At 42.1% G+C, this 22,419-nt stretch overlaps 1 protein-coding gene across 1 annotated transcript in view; it reads right to left on the reverse strand.

Moving 5' to 3' along the window:
* Positions 1–22,419, reverse strand: part of LOC113445008 (ATP-binding cassette sub-family C member 12-like) — a 65,142-nt gene that overhangs the window by 26,313 nt on the left and 16,410 nt on the right. Inside the window, 11 exon segments of the mRNA XM_087940796.1 lie at positions 790–976; positions 3,942–4,079; positions 4,853–5,079; positions 7,076–7,273; positions 8,698–8,801; positions 9,443–9,532; positions 11,222–11,281; positions 11,365–11,470; positions 12,964–13,098; positions 18,816–19,019; positions 21,640–21,712. Of these exon segments, the coding sequence (XP_087796922.1) occupies positions 790–976; positions 3,942–4,079; positions 4,853–5,079; positions 7,076–7,273; positions 8,698–8,801; positions 9,443–9,532; positions 11,222–11,281; positions 11,365–11,470; positions 12,964–13,098; positions 18,816–19,019; positions 21,640–21,712 (1,522 nt within the window).

Consider the following 22,419-nt stretch of genomic DNA (forward strand, 5'->3'; position numbering starts at 1 on the left):
TGCCTTGTGACAAGCAAAGTCCTTAACTTAAGTGTTGGAACTTACTGTTGGATTGTGTTTCTATGCAATAAGTAAGTAGTATTCAGCCAGTAGATGGCAGTGTCTACAAGTTTGCATCCATGCTATGTTCTTTATGCTCTTTTGTTCTAAGTAGAGTTTCCTGTTTCCTGTTTCAGTAAAACAGTTGAGGAGTAAAGCACATGGTGACTGTATTGTTCGTTGCTCTATGGTGCTATATATAAGCAGAATTTCTATCAATAAAAGAAGCTGTATTTGCTTAACAATTGTGGCAAAAAAAGGTTGTAAAATTGGGTGTGACTCACTTAATGACTGCATTGCTTAGCAGTGGAACTTTGGACCCAACTGTGATTGCAAGTTCAAGGACAGCTTGCAGTTACAAATCTCTCCCCCTGCCCCCCTTTCTCTCTCTGTGCATGTATGTGTGCCTGTATATTCTCACTCTCCTGAACTTGTTGGAAGGTGAGAGAGAGAGAGATACAGAAGATGCCCGCATGAGATCTAAGTCCAGCCCTCCTTTCATTCCTTGCTATTCTTAACTCCTATGGATTTCTCTTAACAGTTACTTGACCAGATTCTTGTAGAGAACTTAAGCTTGCAATAAAGCTTTATACTCATTTGAACTTCCTGAATCTCCTGATTTCCCAGGCTCTTGACAATATTCATTCACTTGTTGTAAACCCATTCTTTTTATGGTATTAATATCACCCCAGCCTACACTCGGAAAATGAAGGATGAGTTACTTGAAGATCCTACCCACCAAATCTTTACCTGGAGAGAATAAGATAGAGCCAAGCCTTTTTCTGCAGTACTGATAGAAGAATGGCTGAGGACCACACACAGGGCTACAGTCAACATCATGAAGCTCATGAGAATATCTGTCCTCAGTGCAAACCATCGCAGTGCATAGTTAAACATAAGGAAATGGTTTGAGTTTTCGTTATTCAAGATCCTAAAACTGAAAGGAAAGTAAGAATCAGTCGTTCAATAGTTGTCTTGGAGTGATCGAAGCGAATATTTGTAGCTCAGGGTTGAACCTGATGCTCTCCGAGCTTGGTGGTTTTCTTACAGATGTTTCACTACCAAACTAGGTGACATCATCAATGCTAGAAGGGAGTGGGATTTTCTCTCATTATGTAAGTGGCTTGCCCAATCAGTGATGGTGGCAGTTTTCTTGGTAGTTCCTTGATGTTCTTGCTGGTTGCTTGTTCCACCAAAAACACTCCCACCAACACTAATAGGGGGCAGGTAGGGAACCTTAAGAGGTGACAGTGTTATCTCCAGCAGGCTGGTGCTGAAATGCAGAAATTAGCAGTCGGGAGGAGGAGAAAGAGGAAGAAGAGAAGGAGAAGATGGAAAAGGAGGAGATGAAGAAGATGGAGGAGGAAGACAGAGGAAAAGAAGAAGATAGAGGAGGAGGAGGAAAGCAGAAGAAGGAGGAGAAAGGAGAAGGGAAAAGGAGGAGATGAAGAAGATGGAGGAAGAAGACAGAGGAAAAGGAGAAGATAGAGGAAGAGGAAAGCAGAAGAAGGAGGAGAAAGGAGAAGGGAAAAGGAGGAGGAGGAGAAGGAGGAGGAGGAGGAGGAGGAGGAGGAGGAGGAGGAGGAGGAGGAGGAGGAAAAGGAGAAGGGAAAAGGAGGAGATGAAGAAGATGAAGGAGGAAGACAAAGAGGAAAAGGAGAAGATAGAGGTGGAGGAAAGCAGAAGGAGGAGGAGAAAGGAGAAGGGAAAAGGAGGAGGAGGAGGAGGAGGAGGAGGAGGAGAGGAGGAGGCCTGAACCTTTCTTGAGGTACATGCACAAAATGTGTGTTATGTCAGGGCTTTATCTCCCTTCTAGCTATCACCTCTTTTCCTTTCTCCTTCGTAGAGAGGCCGACTAACTGAACAGCAGTATTAGAAATAAGAAATTCCTCCTCCTGTAAGTATCGTCTGCTTCCTCCGGGCAGTGATGAGAACTGGGACTACCTTGATGGTAAAGGGAAATCCTGCCAAGATCTCTCTTCGAAAAACTACAACTGCAGCCATGAATATTCATACAATCCACAGTGGAGACTGCAGCTTGGATAGGAAGGTCAATCCAAGAAGCTACTGGCTTTTAGCTTTGGTTGAATAAGCTGGTAGTCAATTTTTAAAAAAACAAAAAGATATTAGGGTCTGCATCCTTGGGCAGGGTGGGAAAGGTAGGATGTTTTTCTCCTCCACCTCTTCCTTCTTTTAATGTGAGCTTCCTTTTTCTTCTCGGAGGAGCAGGGCTGCAGAGGGCAACTTCTGTCTCAAGGACCCCATGGTAGTGGGATCCCACAACCTTCTCCACATCAGGTCTCTAGTCTCCATGGCAGGACTTGCAAAACATGCTTAGCTTAGTTGCTCAATGAACCCATGTTCTGGTTCAAAGTCAGGACATGCCGAGGAAGCTCAGAAGTCACGAAGTTTAGTATACTGATGGAAGGGAATATTTGTAGCTCAGGGTTGAACTGTGGGGACCTCAGTGCTCTCGATGTTTACAACAACTGAACCCCGAGTCCATAGAGCACCAAGGTTCCTAAGTTTAATATGTTTTGTGTCCCTTTATAGGTATTTAAGTGACCTCATTAGATTTGTCAGACAAGCTCATTACACAAAGTATTTGTAAGCTTTTGTCAGCCCTTGAAGGTAGACCAGACAAGAAGCACCTACCATAAGTACTAATTGTATTCTTACCATTTTACAAAACCCTTCCCTTAATTTCACTCTCTTGAAAACGAGGGAGGGCTAATTCCGAGATCTTTTCTCCACCCCGATCCCTCCTGTGGGCTTAAATGCTGCTTATCTGACCATTTTCAGACTCTTCCTCCTGACTCCAAGGCCATCCCCAAGTACCATTACAGCTCTCTTAGGGAAAGAGGGCTAAAGCGTTTTTTCCACTGATCTATCACTAAACTGCTATGAAGTCTGTCCTCGTTACTGCTATTTTCAGCCAACCATGGTTGGATGACCCTAGAAGAAGTGATAGATTCAGGGGTTGGCTGTTGGGGGTTCGCAGGCGTTCAGGAGAGCCCCTAACTATGATTCTGTGCAGTTGGGAGAACCCCCCAAATCCCACTCCTGGCTGGCCCCGCACCACCCACGCCATCCCTCCCAGGAGTCCCCACGCAGCCTGTTTTGGATGCAGGTTTGTGCAGGGCATGTGAAAGGGCGAAAAATGGCCCTCCCGGAAGTTCGGGTTGGCCAGGAATGGGCCCATTTCTGGCTTCCAGAGAACCTCCAGAGCTCAGGGAGGCTGTTTTTGCCTTCCCAGAGGCTTGAGGAAAGCCTCCGGAGCCCTGGGAGGACAAAAAAAGCCCCCCCCTTGTACCCCCCGTGCAGGAGGCCAACTAGACTGCACACCCACCATGGCCACGCCCACCAGCAAATTTTGAAGCCCCCGTTAGGTTACATAGTGAGTAAAACAACCCAACTCCCCTCTATTCTACTGGCTCAGAAAAGGCAGCCTATCCTCCCACTGAGTTACTGGTTAGAGGCTTTTCCAGGAGCCTCCGGTTCTGCCAGAAATGGGCAGAAGACTCGAATGTTGGATTCCGTTGCTTTAGAAACCAGACCTTAACAATAGTTTAATGGTTGCAAAAGAATATAAAGTGCTCCCGTGGGTGGGTGGGGGTCATATATACGGCTGCACTTAGAGGCCATCCTGAGAATCCATCGGGCAATCAGGCAGCTTCCCCGCAGCTCAGCATTTTCTGCAAATGGAAAGCCACTGGATATCTCCCACTTAGGTAGCACAATAGCGGAGAGGCTTCATCAATTTCGCGGCAGGTACAAGATCGGTGCTCAGGTCGAAAATAGTAAAACAGCCGCACTTAAGAGGGGAGAGACGGGTAGTGAAAAAAGAGGGTGGGGAGAAACCCCCACCAACAGCATGATTTGGATCCAGGCAGGAAACTCACCGATTGATGTAGTCCTCTGTCTTGTTGAAGGCACGGATCGTACTAAGACCATGGATTGAAGATGTGATCAAGCAGAGCCACACAGATCTGCTGAGGTTCTCAATTCGTTTGAGCTCTTGGATGGTGTTCTGAAAAATACTGTGATGGAATGCAGGTATGTTGTGTGCAGTCATGTGCGCCTGTCTGTCTGTCTATCATCTATCTATCTATCTATCTATCTATCTATCTATCTATCTATCTATCTATCTATCTATCTATCTATCTAATCTATCATCTATCAATCACCTGTCTCTCTGTCTGTTTACTATCTATTATCTACTATCTATCTATCTATCTATCTATCTATCTATCTATCTATCTATCTATCTATCTATCTAATATATCATCTATCAATCACCTGTCTCTCTGTCTGTTTACCGTCTATTATCTATCTATCTATCTATCTATCTATCTATCTATCTATCTATCTATCTATCTAATCTATCATCTATCAATCACCTGTCTCTCTGTCTGTTTACCATCTATTATCTACTATCTATCTATCTATCTATCTATCTATCTATCTATCTATCTATCTATCTATGTATCTATCATCTGTCATATGATCATATGAACCATAGTGGCACAGTGGATAGAGTGCAGTACTGCAGGCTACTTCTGCTGACTGCCGGCTGCCTGAAATTTGGCAGTTCAAATCTCACCAGGTTCCAGGTTGACTGATCCTTTCATCCTTCTGAGGTGGGTAAAATGAGGACCCAGATTGTTTGGGGGAGGGGCAAGAGGCTGACTCTATAAACCACTTAGAGAGGACTGTAAAAGCACTGTAAAGCAGTATATGAGTCTAAGTGCTGCTACTGTCAATCATCTATTTACGAAAGGCATTGGCCACCCGTGCAGAGCATCCCACTTACTGGAAGAGCAGAATGAAAATGATCGCTAGGACAGCCGTGCTGATGAGGAGGTAAGGAAAGACGATGGTGATCATTGTAAAGATGGACAGGAGTCCGAAAAACTGCAGCAGGAAGTTCTCAAGATAGAATGGCAATCGTATGTCCACTTCGTCCATATCCTTAGAGAAACGGTTCATGATTCTGCCGGTGAGATTGGTATCAAAGAAATTCATTGGACTCTTCAAGATCTGTAGATAAGTGGGGTAGGTGTTGGGGCGAGAAGAGAGCACTACAATATGCAACAAACAACGCAGAATCACAACTATTGACCTCACCCCTTTCCTAAGAGGTCTGCAGGGGGCGTGCATAAGTGCACCAACGTGCCCACCGTCCCTGTTCTATTGTTTCTTTTTATTTTTCTTATATGTATCCATTTCATGTATTCATAACTATGTTTATATTTATACCTGTTATCTTGTAATTGCTTGACTAAATAAATAAATAAAAATGAAATGAAATAAACAATAACAATGCCATGAGATGATAGATAAGCCTTTATGTAGCGCTCAGTTTTTGGATGGCAGAAATAAGCCAGTTTCACCTAAACTTCAGCATCAGTGCAAAACAGATTTTAAAGGCTCTTTTACGATGGCGCAAAGAAGAAAGAGTGGTTCGATTCGTTTCTAATAACATGTTCTTGGAGAAAGAGTTCGTAATCAATAAGAAATCCCGCCTAGAGCTGCAGCGCTAGAAATCAAAGCCTTCTGCTAGAAATGGGATTGGGGGGTGAATCTTAATATTTTAATGTTTTAGCTAAGTGCAAAATAATAGAACAACACTGTTAGATTCTCATAAAATATGGAACTAGAATTCATATGCTCTCCTCTGATTTATGCTGGTCTTCCTCAGCCAAGGTGACCTCCAGGTTAGAGGACTTCAATTCCCATAATTCTTACTTATGTTTAAGTGGGTTCCTTAAAAAAATTCAGGAATTCTGGAAGATGAAATTTATGCAGCTAGAAAGGGGATGGCGCTTAACAGATGGCCGAGCTCTATCAACCCAGTCTGAAAAACCAGCCGTCATTTGAGCAGAACATTCCAACGAGATCCTTTGGTGGAAAGCAATATCCAACAGAGAATTTAATTGACTTGGAAGAAAACTACTTTCCGGTACCAGATTGTTAGCTGTAATTGGATTCAGGCCACAAACCTTTCCTGAAACTTTATTTCCTGCATCTCTGAAATTCATCAAAAAGTTATAGTCTTTTCTAAGCTTTAGTTTTATTTTAGTTTTTAAAATTGGATCAATGGGACATGAGAGATTTCTGTAGAAATGCTCTTTTGGCCTTGGGGAAACCCTGTCCTTAAAGAATCCAGATCTGACCTCATCTATGCTGTATTCCATGTCTCTCTCTCTCTCTCTCTCTCTGTGTGTGTGTGTGTGTGTTTTTTTCTGTCTATCCGTCTATCTATCATCGATCATCTTCTGTCTATCTATCATCTATCTTCTGTCTGTCTCTCTGTCCTGTCTGTCTGTCTGTCTGTCTATCAGTCTGTCTAGCTATCATATTTACAATCTGAGCCAATCCTAGCAGATTCTGAGAAAGATACAACTAAGTCAAAGAGAAACCTTTATAGAAGGGGCCATTCATTTACCCCTGGCAAATGGCTTGTGTTCAGAAGACCTGCAGATTGATCCATAAATAACAGCCACCATCGAGAAGGCCTGTTGCATCCTTACTAGTAGCCCACTTTGGAATAAGCAATCCTCCATTCCATCTTCTGGACAAGACACAAACTCTCTGATGGTCCATACTGGACTATGGATTAATGCACACAACTATATTAAGGCGCAGTTTATTGAATAATTGCTGAAGCCCTCTTGGAGAGCAACTGTTTGGGTTAGAAAGGGGGGCTTAAGTGGGACAATATCTGGAACTGTTATGTGAACACAAGAGGACAAGTTGTCCCCCCCTCCCCCTTGTCTTTGGGCCTTGATGTTTCCCGGGCAAAAGCTAGCAATGTGGAGATTCCTGTAGAATGGGCCTAGAACAATAAAGTAGCTTGCTTGAACACTACTAGTGTGGGTCTGGTTGTTCATGCCTGATGGGCATTGGATGATTTTCTGACACACACACACACACCAAGTTAGATTTATAAAATTAACTTTGTCTCATTCTCCCTGTCAAAAAAATAAAATAAAAAATGGAAGCACAAGGATGGTTAACCGAAGTTTAGTGATACCTTGTAAAACATGGTGTTATGGAGGTTGGAGGCAGCTCGTAAGGTCAGCTTAGTGAAACCATAACCTTTGATGAAACTCAGGATAATCATGATAACCACACTCATCCCGAAGACCAGCTGGTAGAAGTGAAGCTGAGGATTGGTGGTGATGCTGCCCGCATCGCAGGTTGTGTTTTGGGGAGGGTTACAGGTCGCATTCTAAAGAACAGATTTGAAGCAAAAAAGAGGGGAAGCGTTTCTTCTTTTCTTAAATAGGAGATGGGGGAAAAAAGGAACATCAGTTATATATCTGAACCAGTTGTTAACATAAGTGCAGCCCACCTCTGACTATCTCTATCTATTTCTATCTATCTATATCATCTATATCTACATTCTATCTATATCATTATATCTGCATATCTATTTCTACATATCTATCTCTATCTATCTCTATCATCTATAATATCTCTATCCCTCTCTATCTCTATTTATAATATATCTACATATCTCTATCTATCTATCTCATCTATATCTACATTCTATCTCTATCTATCTCTATCATTATATCTACATATCTCTATCTCTCTATCTCTCTCCATCTCTCTCTATATTATATCTACATATCTCTATCTATCTATCTGTATCTATTTCTCTATATCTCTATATCATTATATCTACATCTACATCTACCTACCTACCTACCTACCTACCTATCAGTCTATCTATCTATCTATCTATCTATCTATCTATCTATCTATCTATCTATCTATCTATCTATCTTATTTACAACCTTATTTATTTACATATGTGAACCTTATTTATTTGTGTGTGTGTGTGTGTGTGTGTGTGTGTGTGTGTGTGTGTGTGTGTGTAAATAAATAAGAAAACTGGCTTCCCGCCTTGACTTCTATTGTCCAAAGCCTGCTAGGAATGTTGCAAAGATGATCACATGACCTTGGCATGCTGTAACCATTGTAAATACATGCCAGTTGCCAAGTGCCAAAATTTTGGTCATGGGATCAAGGGATGCTGCAATCGTCATAAGTGCAAGGACCCAGTTGTAGCTGCTTTCAGTGCCATTGTGAGTGCGAATGCTTGCTAAACAGATGGCTGTAAGTTGAGGACTACCAGTAGAACACAATCATGTCTTCCCTTTCCTTCTTCCTGAAGTTGGTAGACAGCAAGTTGTGTGCCACAAATAACCCATTTTCTCTTATCAGTCAGTAGGCAAACCTTTCGGGGGACCAAGCAGTAATCCTTCAATGTGCTGGAAAGGTTGCCCTTGGGTTTGGAAATGTAATTAATGAATGTCAGTAATGTTTGGGAAAATGCCATGTATTAGAAAACTGACATTAACCTTGGGGGGAGAGAGGGGGCAGGGAGAGGGAGAGTGGGGGAAACTTGATTTTAAAAGTTGCACTATTGTCTCTTCTTGGCTGTGCCCTTGCCTCTGGGTCAAAAAAACAACAACACGTAGAGGCAGAGGAAAGTTTGTGGAAAGGGAATGTGTTCAAAATAAAACTTTATGAAGTTTTACTGAAGTTTTTGAAGTTTTATGAAGTTTTACAAGTCTTAAAGTTACCCAGGTGAGACACCCCTGACATAAACGAATGATATCTTGGTGCCAAATGGCACTTACTTACCCCAGATCCTTGGTTTAACCAGAAACTCAACCACCAGTTGCTAAAGGCTGAGCTGCCAATCATCAGAACAAAGAGAAGAATGATGACAAACCACAAAAGGAAACCTAGGAGGGAACGTGGACATGGGATGTCACACCAGGCTGCCTCCTGAGGATATTAAGTAGGGGTGGGATGCAAATATTTTTACTACAGGTTCTGTGGGAGTGGCTAGGTGGGAGTGGCCAGGTGACTGGATGGGCATGGCTTATTTTTAGGTTTTTGTGCAGCAGCAGCACACACACACACACCCCGCATGCTCCATTTATTTTTTGCCTCCTGGGCCTCAGGGAAGCCTCCTGGGCAAAGCAGTAAAACAGCTGCTGATCATTTTTTTAGCCTCCAGCCTCCTCATCTGCACTTTGTCCAGAGTCTCTATATCTGTTTTATAATATATAAAGTAAGAGGCCTCTTTTGCAAGGGAACAAAAGAAAAAGCAAAATGCTCAGATACTTGCGGGGTATTAATAAATACTTGACACCAAAACAAAGCTATCAAGGCTTCTCAATCAGCCCTAAATCTATTTGGGAGATAGATCTTTTTCCAAGTCAATTTAAATTCCCACCACATCTCTTTGACACATTACGCCATCCTGCCCAGGTATTATATATTATACAGGTGCGTTTGCATGTCCACAGATATGAGTTTTGCAGAAATTTACCATGAACAAATGCATTTCAGAAATTGCGCAACCCGTTACGGCATATACCTCCAGATGCCTTGATATAAGCATGGTAGATTTCCCATTTGATCCGACCTTCTGCCTTCTCCTCTTTTTGAATCAGTTGGCCTTCAGGAGCTGTGGCAGAAATCACCAAGCATTTATTCGCACCGCCACCTTACCCAAGGATGATAATTCTCATGCGTTTGAAGCAAAATTGGATGTCGATTGAGCCTAGCTACTCAAATGAACATTTGCAGCTTCGCGAGGGCCTTCACAAATGCTCCCCTTTCCCCCCCCCTCGCCCCCCCCGCCATTCCTCCTGGATGAAGCCATATGGAAAATGCTCCTTTTGTTTCTCTAATGGCTGTTGACTGAGTGGAAGCCCATGACATGAATGCAACTGGAGAGGAGATTGATTTACCCGAAGTGATCAATACTGCCGGCAGCTGGGATGCAAAACCCAATTGATTTTTTTTTGTATTCTCCTCTTTTGATTGTGAACAAAGCAGAGGCAGGTCAGAAGGAAAATTGCCCCAAGGGTCTGATTTAGCTTGGAGTTTGAGCTTTTTTTCTTTTTCTTTTTCCCATTCCTCTTCGGAACTTTTTAGGCACAGAATTCACCAGGCCTCTCTCTCTGTGGTCTTTTACTTAATTTTCAATTTGTTTTTTGTTTTTTTAATGTGGCATTTCCAGAACTTCCATTCAGTTGGGAAAAGCATCTTCTGGCATGCCTTTTCCTTTAACATATTTGAGGGAACATGATAAGACTTAGGGCAGCGTGGTGGCTCAGTGGTTAAGACTCTGGGCTTGTCATCCCAAAAGCTGGCAGCATGGGTTTGAGACCCAAGCGCCACAGATGGGGTGAGCTCCTGTCCTCAGCTCAGCTTCTGCCAACCTAGCAGTTCAAAAGCATGCAAATGTGAGTAGATAAACAGGTATCACTTCGGTGGGAAAGTAACAGCACTCTGTGACATCACGCTGGCCACATGACCCTGAAAATGTCTTCAGACAGCCCAGGGTCAATGGCCTTGAAACGGAAATGAGCCTATAGTCAACCACAACTAGCGGAGTAAAATCCACTCCACATCTTTAAAGAGGATTGGTTTCTAGCCTACTAGAGCATGTTCATTGCTTCATAGCATCTCTGTCTTACAGTTCCAGAAAATGGTGGAGGAGCTGCATCTAGTTCAATGTTTCCCAACTACATGGACTTCAACTCCCAGCATTCCCCAGCCAGCCATGCTATTGGATCACTTGCATTCATCATGTTCCATGGATCCAATTTGGGTTGGTCACCGGTTTTGTCTTCCATGACCAATCATGTTCCATGACCGAGACTATCATATGAAGCCATAATATTATTGGTTTGAACATCACAGGATAAGTCAACTCAGCAACTCTTCTGTTAAACCAAGTCTAGAATCCAGTCATAGGGTTCCCAAACTAGAACAACCTTACTACAAGTAGAATCTACCAAGGAGCTTGTCCAGCGGAAATAATTTGTTTCTAGAACTATAACGCAGATGGACATGAAATAAGCTGTTCTTCCACTAGTTCTTCAGCAAGATAAATATCTTGCTTATGTGCACCAACTATTTGGTGTGTAATAACATTTTGATGAAGGGGGAGGGGAAAGCATTCTGATAAAAATTATATTGGAATATTAATTATGCCTCAAAAGTGCCAAGGCCTAACTTTGAAGCAATTATCTAAGCAAGCCTAGATATAAAGCAACTGATATGAACCAGTTGCTTTTGCACTCTACAGGGGGTTGAGAGTGAGATTTGGGGATTTGATTGCACAGGAAGACAAAATGAAACTTACTTCTGTTCGTTCCTCTTTTAAGGTCTTTCTTAGTCTCCGTATCATCAGGCTCATCAAAACCTTGGGAGATGAAAAATGAGGGGAAAGTCAAGCTAATACTTGCGACCGTTAAAAATATAAAGGAGGAAAGGAAACAATTTTACCAGGAACTTTCAATTCTGTGGGAGAGTTGTCTGAATTGTGATCCTGGGTATCTTTCTTTTTCATTAATTCATCTGATGATGACGGAAAAAATGGGTTGCCTGCAATCTAAAGTAAACAAAGTCAGAATTTTTCATTGGAGAAAGAAGAAGCCCAGCTAAGATCATATACAACATCTGTCTAACCCAGAGGTGGGGAACGATAGCCCCCTTCATGACTTGTTGGCTTCAACTCCCAGAATTCCTGAGTCAGCATGGTGCGGGTTGAGCCACAATCGCTGTACTTTTGGCACATGCCTGGAATATCACAATGCACACGGAAAAATATCACAGTATTGCACATGGTACTGATTGCATGAGTCACATCCCCTTTGTTCTCCACGCAGACGCTGCTGCTTTTGTGTATTTTCCCTTCGTCTGTGCATGCTTCAAAAAGTTTGTGAGGTGCAAATGGCAGTGGAAATCTCAGAATAGTGCCAGCATTGGTGCATGAACCACATTGTTCTTTGTGTTCGTGCTTGGGAAGTGTGGATTAGGCATTGAAATATAACAGAATAAGAGAGAGGGAAGGGACCTGGGAGGTTGTAAAGCAAGAATGGAATGGAATGGAAAGGAATGGAAAGGAATGGAATGGAATGGAATGGAATAGGAATGGAATGGAAAGGAATAGGAATAGGAATAGGAATAGAATGGAAAGGAATGGAATGGAATAGGAATAGGAATAGGAATAGGAAAGAAATTAATAGAATAGAATAGAATAGAATAATGAATGGAATGGAATGGAATGGAATGGAATGGAATGGAATGGAATGGAATGGAGTGGAGTAGGAATGGAGGGAGTGGAGTGGATGGAATGGAATGGAATGGAATGGAATGGAATAGGAATAGGAATAGGAATAGGAATAGAAAAGAAATTAATAGAATAGAATAGAAATAGAAATAGAAATAGAATAGAATAGAATAGAATAGAATAGAATAGAATAGAATAGAATGGAATGGAATGGTAATGGAATAGGAATGGAATGAATGGAAATTAATAGAATAGAAATGGAAATAGAAATAGAATGGAATAGAATAGAATAGAATAGAATAGAATAGAATAGAATGGAATGGAATGAAAAGAAAGGAATAGAAATAGAAAGAAATTAATAGAATAGAAATAGAAATAGAAATAGAATAGAATAGAATAGAATAGAATAGAATAGAATAGAATAGAATAGAATAGAATAACAGAGTTTTGAAGGGACTTCGGAGGTCTTCTCATCCAACCCCATGCTCAGGCAGGAAACCCTATACCACAAATAGTTGTCCGATCTCTTCTTAAAAACTTTGAGCGTTGGAGCATTCAGACCTTCTAATCCAACCTCCCACTCAAGCAGGAAAGCCTATAAGCGTTTTCAGACAAATGTTTGTCCAATCGCTTGGATGTCTCTCGCCTACACAATGTTTGCTGGTAAATCACAAAAGGCATCAAAAGTTTCAAATTCTATGCTGGATGAGAAGAAAGGTCTTCTAGAACCAGCTTTCACCAGTACCAGAAAACTAATTTGGGGTAAGCTAATAGGCAGCAGCACAAAATAAGCCTGGAGAACTAAAACCCACAATGATGTCTTCTGCACGCTGTTTATAAAAGAGTTGAGAGTAACGGCCCTTGGCTTTCAACAGCTGCGCATGGGTCCCACATTCCAACATCTCCCCGTCCTCCAGCAAGATGATTTGATCACAAAACTGCAGATACTGTGGGTATTGAGGAAAGAGGAAAGAATCAGTAAACTAAGGAGAAGGTTGTAGGGTTTGTATTTCAGGGCTCTTCGTTTATATTGCTATCCTCAATTTACGATCACGGTTGAGCCCCAAACTTTCGTTTCGTTAAGCGAGACATTTGTTAGGTGAGTTTTGCCCCATTTTACAACATCTCTTGCAGCAGTTCGTTAAGTGAATCACTGTGTCAACTCATAAAATATGTCTATGGTCTTTGTAGAGATGCCAACAGAAAGGGAGGGGGGAGCAGCAGGCAGCTTGCATTCCATAAATGTTTTCAAAGATAGTTTCTAGGTGAGTGAAGTTTCTGCTGCGCAAAATTCTAACTGGAGAGCATGATTGAAGACTCTTGGCTATGGATGTGTCCCATTGGAGAATATGAATTATGATACACCCAGGGAGTGGGGGGGAAACCAGGGTCAAGGATGACAGTGAATGATGTATCTCAGAGTCGGCTACACCCAGACAGTGCCTGAATGTTTACTCCTAATAAATCTTCTATAAGTTCTTGGCTAGAGACTCATGATTTAAACGAGAGTAACTCCCGGAGCCCTGACACCCTGCACTTATTAAGTTAGTAACCCAGTTGTGAAGTGAACCTGGCTTGCCCATCATCTTTGCTCACAAGAAGGTTGCAAAAGGGGACCACGCCACCCCAGGGTTACTGAAACCATCATAAAGATGAGACAGTGGCCAAGTATTTGGATTTTGACCACGTGACCATGGGGACGCTACAACAGTTGTAAGTGTGAAAAACGGTCCTAAGTCACTTTTTTTTCAGTTCTGTTGTAACTTTGAAAGGTTCCTAAATGAACTGTTGTGAGTCGAGGTCTGCCTGCAGACTTTCGGGATCGGTGTTCATGTTCAAGAGAGACAAGATCAAGGAAAAGACACGGCCATTTTAATTTCAAAGAGTTTGTAAGTCGAGGACTACCTGTAATCATTTTTCTAAATGGTCTTTATTGTTGTAGTAGAGAAGAGCAGAATTTGACCCCTCTACATTAAACAATATCAATGTGAGGTTATCTTCAGTGGTGGGATTCAGGCAGTTCGCATAATTTTCTGAGCAGGTTGGTGAACTGCGGAGGTGGTATTCAATCGGTTCTTAGCAGTTCTGGAGAACCGGTAGCGGAAATTTTGAGCAGTTCAGAGAACCGGCAAATCCCACCTCTGACTGGCCCCGCCCCATCTATTCTCCGCCTCCCATTGAGTCCCAGCTGATCAGCTGGGTCTTCTTTGGTTGCCCTGCACAGGAGAACAGAGCTGGAAAGCAGGTTAGTGGGGTGAGAAGGGAATGGGATTTTGCAGTATCCTTCCCCTGCCACACCCACCAAACCATGCCCATAGCTGATTGGCTGGGTCTTCTTTGGTTGTCCTGCACAGGTTGTCCTGCAACGGAGCTGGAAAGCAAGTTAGTGGAGTGGGGAGGGAATGGGGATTTTGCAGTATCCTTCCCCTGCCATGCCCACCAAGCCATGCCTTGCCCACTAAGCCACGCCCACAGAACTGGTAGTAAAAAAAAATTGAATCCCACCACTGATGAACTGGTTGTTGGAAGAAATCATTAGGGCAGAGAACCGGTTGTTAAGTTATTTGAATCCCACCCCTGGTTTTGAGTTTCTTTCTCATGCCTCCCTCTTTCCTGGGTCTGGGGATGGGTAATCCTTGACTTATGACCACAGTTGAGCATCCATTACTTAGCGAGACTGTCGTTGAGTGAGCTTTGCCCCATTTGACAGCCTAAACGGATTGTTGTAAGTCAAGGATTGCCTGTATGTCCTCGTTTGGCCGATAAGAGTTTCAAAAGTTCTTACAGGCAAATTATGCAGTCTGGACATGAAGGTAAGGAAGAAAAAGAGCAAACCTTCCTTCGGCCACCCTGGTTAAGTCAGAGATAAGACGGCAATGTTTGAAGAATGCTAAAATTAAGAAAAATCTTTGGACGCCAGTGCAAAGGAAGAGGTGTCAGCAGGTCACGCTACCTCTCAAATTATTGCCGCTTCTAGATGCCGTCCAAGGACATGGATGGATTAACGTCTGTCCTTCCCTTTCTTGCATCAGTCTTGCATTTTTATCAGTCTTGCATTTTTATCATGGATTAACTTCTGTCCCTTGGACTCCTCCCCTCCCTCCTTTTATCAGTCTTGCACACTCAGCCTTCCCCTTTCTCTTTTGAAACGAGGCCAACATCTAAACCTTTATACGTGTGGATTGGATATTGGGTAGTATATTAAGCAAGCCATTTCTTAAACCTCCCATTTTGGTTATTCTTGTGAATGGACTCTCTGCCGTTAGCAGGCAAGATTGCAAGATGGTTGGTTCTGAAAGATACAGAGATTCAATTAAATAAAACATAGCAATTTAAAAAGAGAGAGAAGAAAGGTGGATGGACGGGCGCATGTTGTAGTATGCCGTATTGTGGCAGCATAAAAACGTTCAGTTTGGAGGTTTGATTTGAAAGCCGTATGGAAACCAATCTCTGGATCAGATGAGATTTCCGAATTGAATCAGGAAGTCAGTTGCAACCGCCCAGTCAAACTAATGCCACTGAATAATTGATCTGGATCATTTTGAAGAATTTCTTTGTGTGCCCCAGAGCCCTTTATTCTAATCAATTTTTTTGAAGTTTGAATGAAAGTATTAGGTTAGACATTCAAAGTGAATTGAAGAGATTTTTGAAATCAAAGTGGATTCAAGCTGGAACTGAACTGGACCACAAATTTCAATCAAACCAATAAAATGGATTTTGCCAGGTATATATACTTCCATCTCTCTCTCTCTCCCTCCCTCCTTCCCTCTCTCTCACTCACACACACACACAATGGGAAAAAGGTAGATAGATAAAATACACAGAGACAGAGAGGCACAGATCACTGCTTCTGTTCAACAGAAAAAAGAGTGCAAATTTTAGAAAAATATGTTTATAGGGCACAGTCTGGTTTCTTAGACCTGGCTGAAACAGCAGCACTATTACAGAAAACAGAAAGATATCAACAAATTGCTATTGCTTTGGGAAGAATGTACAATCTGTAAGCCCCAAGGGCTCTGTTTAGGTCAGACAATACAAATTCTCCCCATTCTTTAAAATGAGCATCTCTGTTCCTGTTCTGTTTTAAGTGGATCAAGGGCTCTAAGGAGAATTTCATGCCTTCTGTGCCCTCTGCTGGTATGGAAAAGATATTTTATTGTCCAAGAAAAGAGGAGGGAAGATGAAATAACCAAATACAGTGGTGGGGGTGTTTGTTGAGAAGTCTTTTAACCACAACAAATGGTTAAACAACCCGGTGGCAAAGACTCAAAAGACCTGCAAATGTTGCATCTACTGTGGAAAGGATGAATGGTTGCTAACCTCAATACTCCAACCCACAATCACTGCCTGAAAACCAAACCACACCACCACCTGTCTGCTCAATTCATCTTCTGTTATGTTAGACTCACTGTGCCATTGCCTCTCTCCAGGGGCATAAAACCCAGAATGCTTGTTACTCCTGAACTAATAGCACACTTACTCTCCAAATGTAGGTTCTTATGAAGGGAACATTCACACACCAGAGAAAAATATTAGCAGCTCTGAAGAGGCTCTAATGATTTGCAGGAATTAAAAAAAATGGGGGAGAGAATGGAGGGCTGGTGGTAGAAAGCAGCTTGGGGATGAACATTGGTTGAACATGCTAAGTATTGAAGACATACTGACGAAGAAAGATGAAAAAAATATGTAAATTGGGGTTTGGGGAATAGAATGGCATATTCTCAGAAGAAAGCGAGACTAAAGAAGTCTTAAAGGTCCCAGGACGATAAAGTCTTTAAAATTATTTTTTAAAAACCAACACCATCTTATAAATTATTTAAAAAAGCTTTTAAAAGACTTCCAAAAAGGTCAGAATCCATCTTGCAAAAATGATTTGCACATAGTTCTTGACTTACAAACTGTTCATAAAGAGCGGTTCAAGTGACAACGGCACCGAAAAAAGTGATTTAGGGTTGTTTTTCACACTTACGATCTTTGCGGAATCTCCATGGTCACGTGATCAAAATTCGGACCCTTGGCAACTGACTCATATTTATAACATAATCAGAGTTGGAAGGGACCTTATAGGTCATCTAGTCCAACCCAAGCAGAAGACCCTACACCATTTCTGACAAATGGCAGTTCAATCTCTTTTTGAAAGGCTCCAGTGATGAAGCTCCCACAACTTCCAAGGGCAACTTCTGTTTCATTGGTTGATTGTTCTCACTGTCAGAAAATTTCTCCTTATTTCTAGATTAAATCTCTCCTTGTTCAGTTTCCATCCATTATTCCTTGTCTGGCCTTTGGGTGCTTTGGAAAATAGCTTGACCCCTTCCTCTCTGTGGCAGCCCCTCAAATATACTGCTATCCTGTCTCCCCTGGTCCTTCTTTTCACTAGACTAGCCATGCCCAGTTCTTGTAACTGTTCTTCATATGCCTTAGTCTCCAGTCCCCTAATCATCCTGGTTGCTCTTCTTTGTACTTTTTCTAGAGCCTCAACATCTTTTTATAGTGTGGTGACCAAAACTAGATGCAGTACTCTAGGTGTGACCTTACTAAGGCTTTATAGAGTGGTATTAGTACTTCCCTTGATCTTGACTGTATCCCTCTATTAATGCAATTTAGGATTGCGTTGGCTTTTTTGGCTGCTGCTGCACACTGCTGGCTTCTATTTAGCTGGTTGTCCACTAAGACTGCAAGATCCCTCTCCCAGTTACTGCTGCTAAGCCTGGTTTCACCCAGTCTATATGCGTCCTTTTGGTTTTTCTTGCCTAAGTGTAGGACTTTGCTTTTCTCTACATTGGATTTCATTTTGTTAGATACAACCCAGTGTTCTAGTCTGTCAAGGTCTATCTGGATCTTGAGACTATCTTATGACGGTGATTCCCCTTTTGCGGCCATGTGACAAGCAAAGTCAATGGGGGAAAAGCCGGATTCACTTAACAACCGAGTTACTCACTGAACAACTGCAGCGATTCACTTCATAACTGCAACAAGAAAGGTCATAAAATGGGGCAAAGTTCACTTAACAAACGTCTCCCTCAGCCACCGAAATGTTGGACTCAATTGTGTCTACCTATATTCAGTGGTGGGATTCAACGGTTCACACCGGTTCAGGAGAACTGGTTGTTAACTTTCTGAGCAATTTGGTGAACTGGTTGTTGAAAGAAATCGTTAGAACAGAGAACCGGTTGTTAAATTATTTTGAATCCCATCACTACCTATATTGGATTACTTTCATCCAAACTCCATCCCTGGGTGAATTTCTGATTTAGGATGCTATTCCTCATAGCCATTCCCTATACCAGTGATGGCTAACCTTTTCAGCACCAAGTGCCCAGAGCGCGTGTGTGCTCACTTATCCCCAAAATGCAACACGCATGTGCCCTGCCCCCGCACATGCATGCATGACCCCCACACCCCCACACACGTGCATGCAACCCCTGCACGTGCACGCACAATCCCCATTACCTCAAGCATGCTTGCAAGACCCCTGTGCATGAGCCCTGCCCCTGCACATGTGCACCCAGCTATGTATGTTCAACTCCCGTATGTGCGCCCCCTTGTGCATGTGTGGCAGAGACCCGAAGATCTGCTGGATGGCGGGAGGCATGCATGCATGCCATAGGTTCACCATCGTGGCCCCTATATAGTTCTTTCCCATTTCTTTCAGCAATTTGTTTACCTGCAGCTGATGTGATACCAGTAGGATGGTTTTCTCTTTAAGAGCTTTCTTGATGCATTCTTCAAAAATAGACTTTCCAACTTGAGCATCCACGGCGGACAAAGGATCATCCAATAAATAAATATCCCGGTTTGCATACACAGCACGAGCTAAACTGATTCTCTGCTTCTGACCTCCAGAAAGGGTCAGAGCCCCTTCTCCTATCTTTAAAAAAACAGAAGGGAGACATCAATCAAACCCAAATATATCATATTCATATAACCACTTTAAAAAAAAAAACCCAGCTTTCTATCTTTATTGCAATGTGAACATTATGTGACATTGTCAGGTTATGAAATTTTTCAGCATTTATGGCAAACATTCAGAGGGCTGATTCTTTATTCCATAGATCATAATGTTCTTTTTTGTTAGAGCAGATAGAGCTGCTAGGTGTTCATCTTAGAGTACCGTAGAGTCAGCCTAATTTTCTGAAAGATATTTTGGCCAACTGTTGTATTCTGCAGAGAGACAGATAAATCTTAGCAGGCAAAAAAGAAGATTAGGCCCCAAGTACTGATAAATTATGAAGGGAACAGGGACATCCATGCATGAAAAGGAGAAAGAAAACAAAAAAGTTAAGATGACATCCACAACCATAGATTTATCACAAAACTATGATTGTCTTGTTGACGATGGGGCTTCAACCACACTACGCATCCTTCCTATCACTTCCTCTAAAGAGTTGAAGTTGATTGCTGCTTGAATTACATGGAGGAATGTACTTGAATAAGGTACTCCACAGCCTAGGAAAAACACTATCTTAGCCCTGCAAGAAAGGAGTGAGAAAGAAACTCAATCAAGATTGTCCCATCTTGATTTTCTTTGGTATAACACAGGGGAGAAACTCCCGGTCAAGTTCTCTTACATTACTCTGCAACTATAGTTTACAGCCGTCCTGGTGGCATCTATTTTCTGACTTGGTTGACCTCAAAGGACTGACAAATTATGAGATTTTCCTGACCTCTGATCTTTTGCCAGTTTTTTGCTCTTTTTTTATTTTTACTTTTTCTAAGAACAGCTGCAGAGTGACTAATTTGACTTAGAGGCTTAGTTTAAAGGTAGAAGACTCTATCTCTTTCCTTTTGGGAAATTGTTATGGTGAGGTGCTATTAGTTCCAGGGTTAGGACTGTGGATAATGTTTGTGTGGTTCCTTCCTGCCCCATAACTAACCATAATCCTGGCCCTTCACCATATATGTTATTTACAGCAAGCAACCAATTATATGGCATATATGTTTACAGGGAATTCCTAAAAAGATATGTTCAGGAGTTTTCTCCGAGGAATCTCTCAGCATGTCAGAAACTCGGAAATCAATAGCAGCTATAAGAATTCCAGTGAGGCCATAATGCCATTTTCACAACGTCCACAGATGTTGAACAGAGTAGCCAGGGCAAAATTATTTCGTAACTATGAGTCCCAAGTTCGATCGTGTTGCAAGCCAGAGTGCCGAGAATGAAAATGTAAACTGACAAGCTAGCTTGGAGGGACAAAATGCCAAATCTTGTTAGAATAGATTTTTTTTCTTCCCCGGGGTTCAGACTTGCTAGTATTCCAGTCATTTCCAGGAAAATACAGCAGATTGCTCAGACAATAAAATAGGAATATTTAAAGCAACTTTTTTTCTCTCTCTCTCCTTCAGATCCACTAATTCTTTGGTGATAAAAATACAACATGACCCAATTTAGGCTCAATGTATTATGACAAATGCTGGGTTTATGAAACACATCAAAATTAAATTAGCAAAACACGGTTGGTTTAACATCCTGGCCTACCCGTTACTGATCAGCTGACAGATAAGTTCCCACAGCTAGCTGGATCCAATCCCAGTTTATATTAGCCTACCATGTTATTTGAAGCCAGGGGTGTATTAGCCATGCTTTGTGGCTTATTACCTCATGCACAGCATATTGTGATTTATCCAACAAGCCATGACTAACCCAATAATAGCTTAGTATGTTCTGAAAGTCAGTCTATATCTGTAGCAGCCCTGAAATCAGAATCATGTCACCCAGTGTTGGGATTCACAAAGTTTTACCACCGGTTCAGTGGGCGTGGCTTGGTGGGCATGCTTTGCGTGTGTGCACACACTTGGCATGCACACGCATACCAAATGCACGCTTTGCGCAGGCACAGAGGCTTTCCAACTCACCTCCTGCAAGCCTGCACTCTCCCAGTCGCTTCAGCAGCTGCCGTGCAGCACTCTGCTATACCACGTAAAGCAGTTGCACTTCAAAAGCAGAGGATAAGGTGAATATGGGAGCCTGGGTGGGTGGGCCCAACAGCAGAGAGTCAGGGGCAACTGGTCCGGTCTCTGCTGTTCATCGCCACTAGCGGCTTGGCAGAACCAGGCCAAACCAGTAGAATACCCCCTCTGATGTCTTCTTTGCAAAAATTATAGGAAACCCATCTGTATCCCTGTTTCACAAATCTGATGTAACATCTGAAGATGTTTAACATGCATTAAGATTGAGGTTTTGAACCCTTTATACCAGGTAGAATATCTAAGGTTAGTTTTACCAATTGGCTTCAGGCCCAGTGATGCATTTTTCTTTCTTGTAAAAGCAAATATAATGCTGTCATTAATTAACCAACTGGCCAGGAGATTGGACATCAATCATTCTCTCTCCATCCATCGTACCTCACTGAGTAGCCACATGTATAAAATCAGGGGAGTTCTCCAAATATGTTGCCATGAGGCGAGATACCAATACACAAAATAAGCAAACAGTAAGTTGGCAGTTTAATTTAGCATCCTGAAATTGAATAAACACACATCATACTTACTTCAGTCATATCTCCATAGGATAAACGTTCCATATCTGTCTTGAGACTGCAAATGTTGATGATATGATTATACCTAAAATATTAAAACTGAGCTGAACTGCAAGCAACGATTCTCAGCAGATTTGTTTCACTTCTAGAAATGAGTCTTGTAGCACTACTGTGTTTATTATTGGAGAAGACCCCTTCAATGTTGAGTATTGCCAGTTCTCCAGTCTTGACTCCGTCTCAGCCTTAAACAGCTAGACCAGACATAACCAAATAACCTAATTCTATTTCTATTGTAAAGCTGCACTAATAGAACCTTGCAAGTTTGAAAGTACAATTTTCCCACCATCAACTGTATAGCCTCTTATACAGAAGTACCTCGGGACTCAACAGCTTTGAAACTCATGGAATTTGGTACTTGGTGCATTTTGACAGGAAAATTTCATCCCGGTACTCATCGTTTCTTTAGTACTCAACACGCAAGCTAGAACTTATTGATGCTGGTTGCCTCGTGACTCGCTAACCTTTCCAGCCGAAACAAAGGATGCCACGTTAGTCATGGGGTAACTCTTGCCCTTTTCACATTCTCTTCCAGTCTTATCTTAGCTTCTGTGTTCAATTTGTGTATTTTTGTGCTTTTCTCCCCCTCATCACTACAGGTAAACTGAAGTTTTATTTTATTTAATCTAAGTATTTATTAATTTCTAGGTTTATTTCTCATGTAAAGTAATGATACCAGTATGTACGGTGTCCTGTTTGGGTGGGGGATTGGACTAGATGATCTACAAGGTCCCT

Source organism: Pseudonaja textilis, chromosome 11 (assembly GCF_049901715.1).
Source record: "Pseudonaja textilis isolate UNSWEBS1 chromosome 11, rPseTex1.2, whole genome shotgun sequence".
Lineage (NCBI taxonomy): Eukaryota > Metazoa > Chordata > Lepidosauria > Squamata > Elapidae > Pseudonaja > Pseudonaja textilis.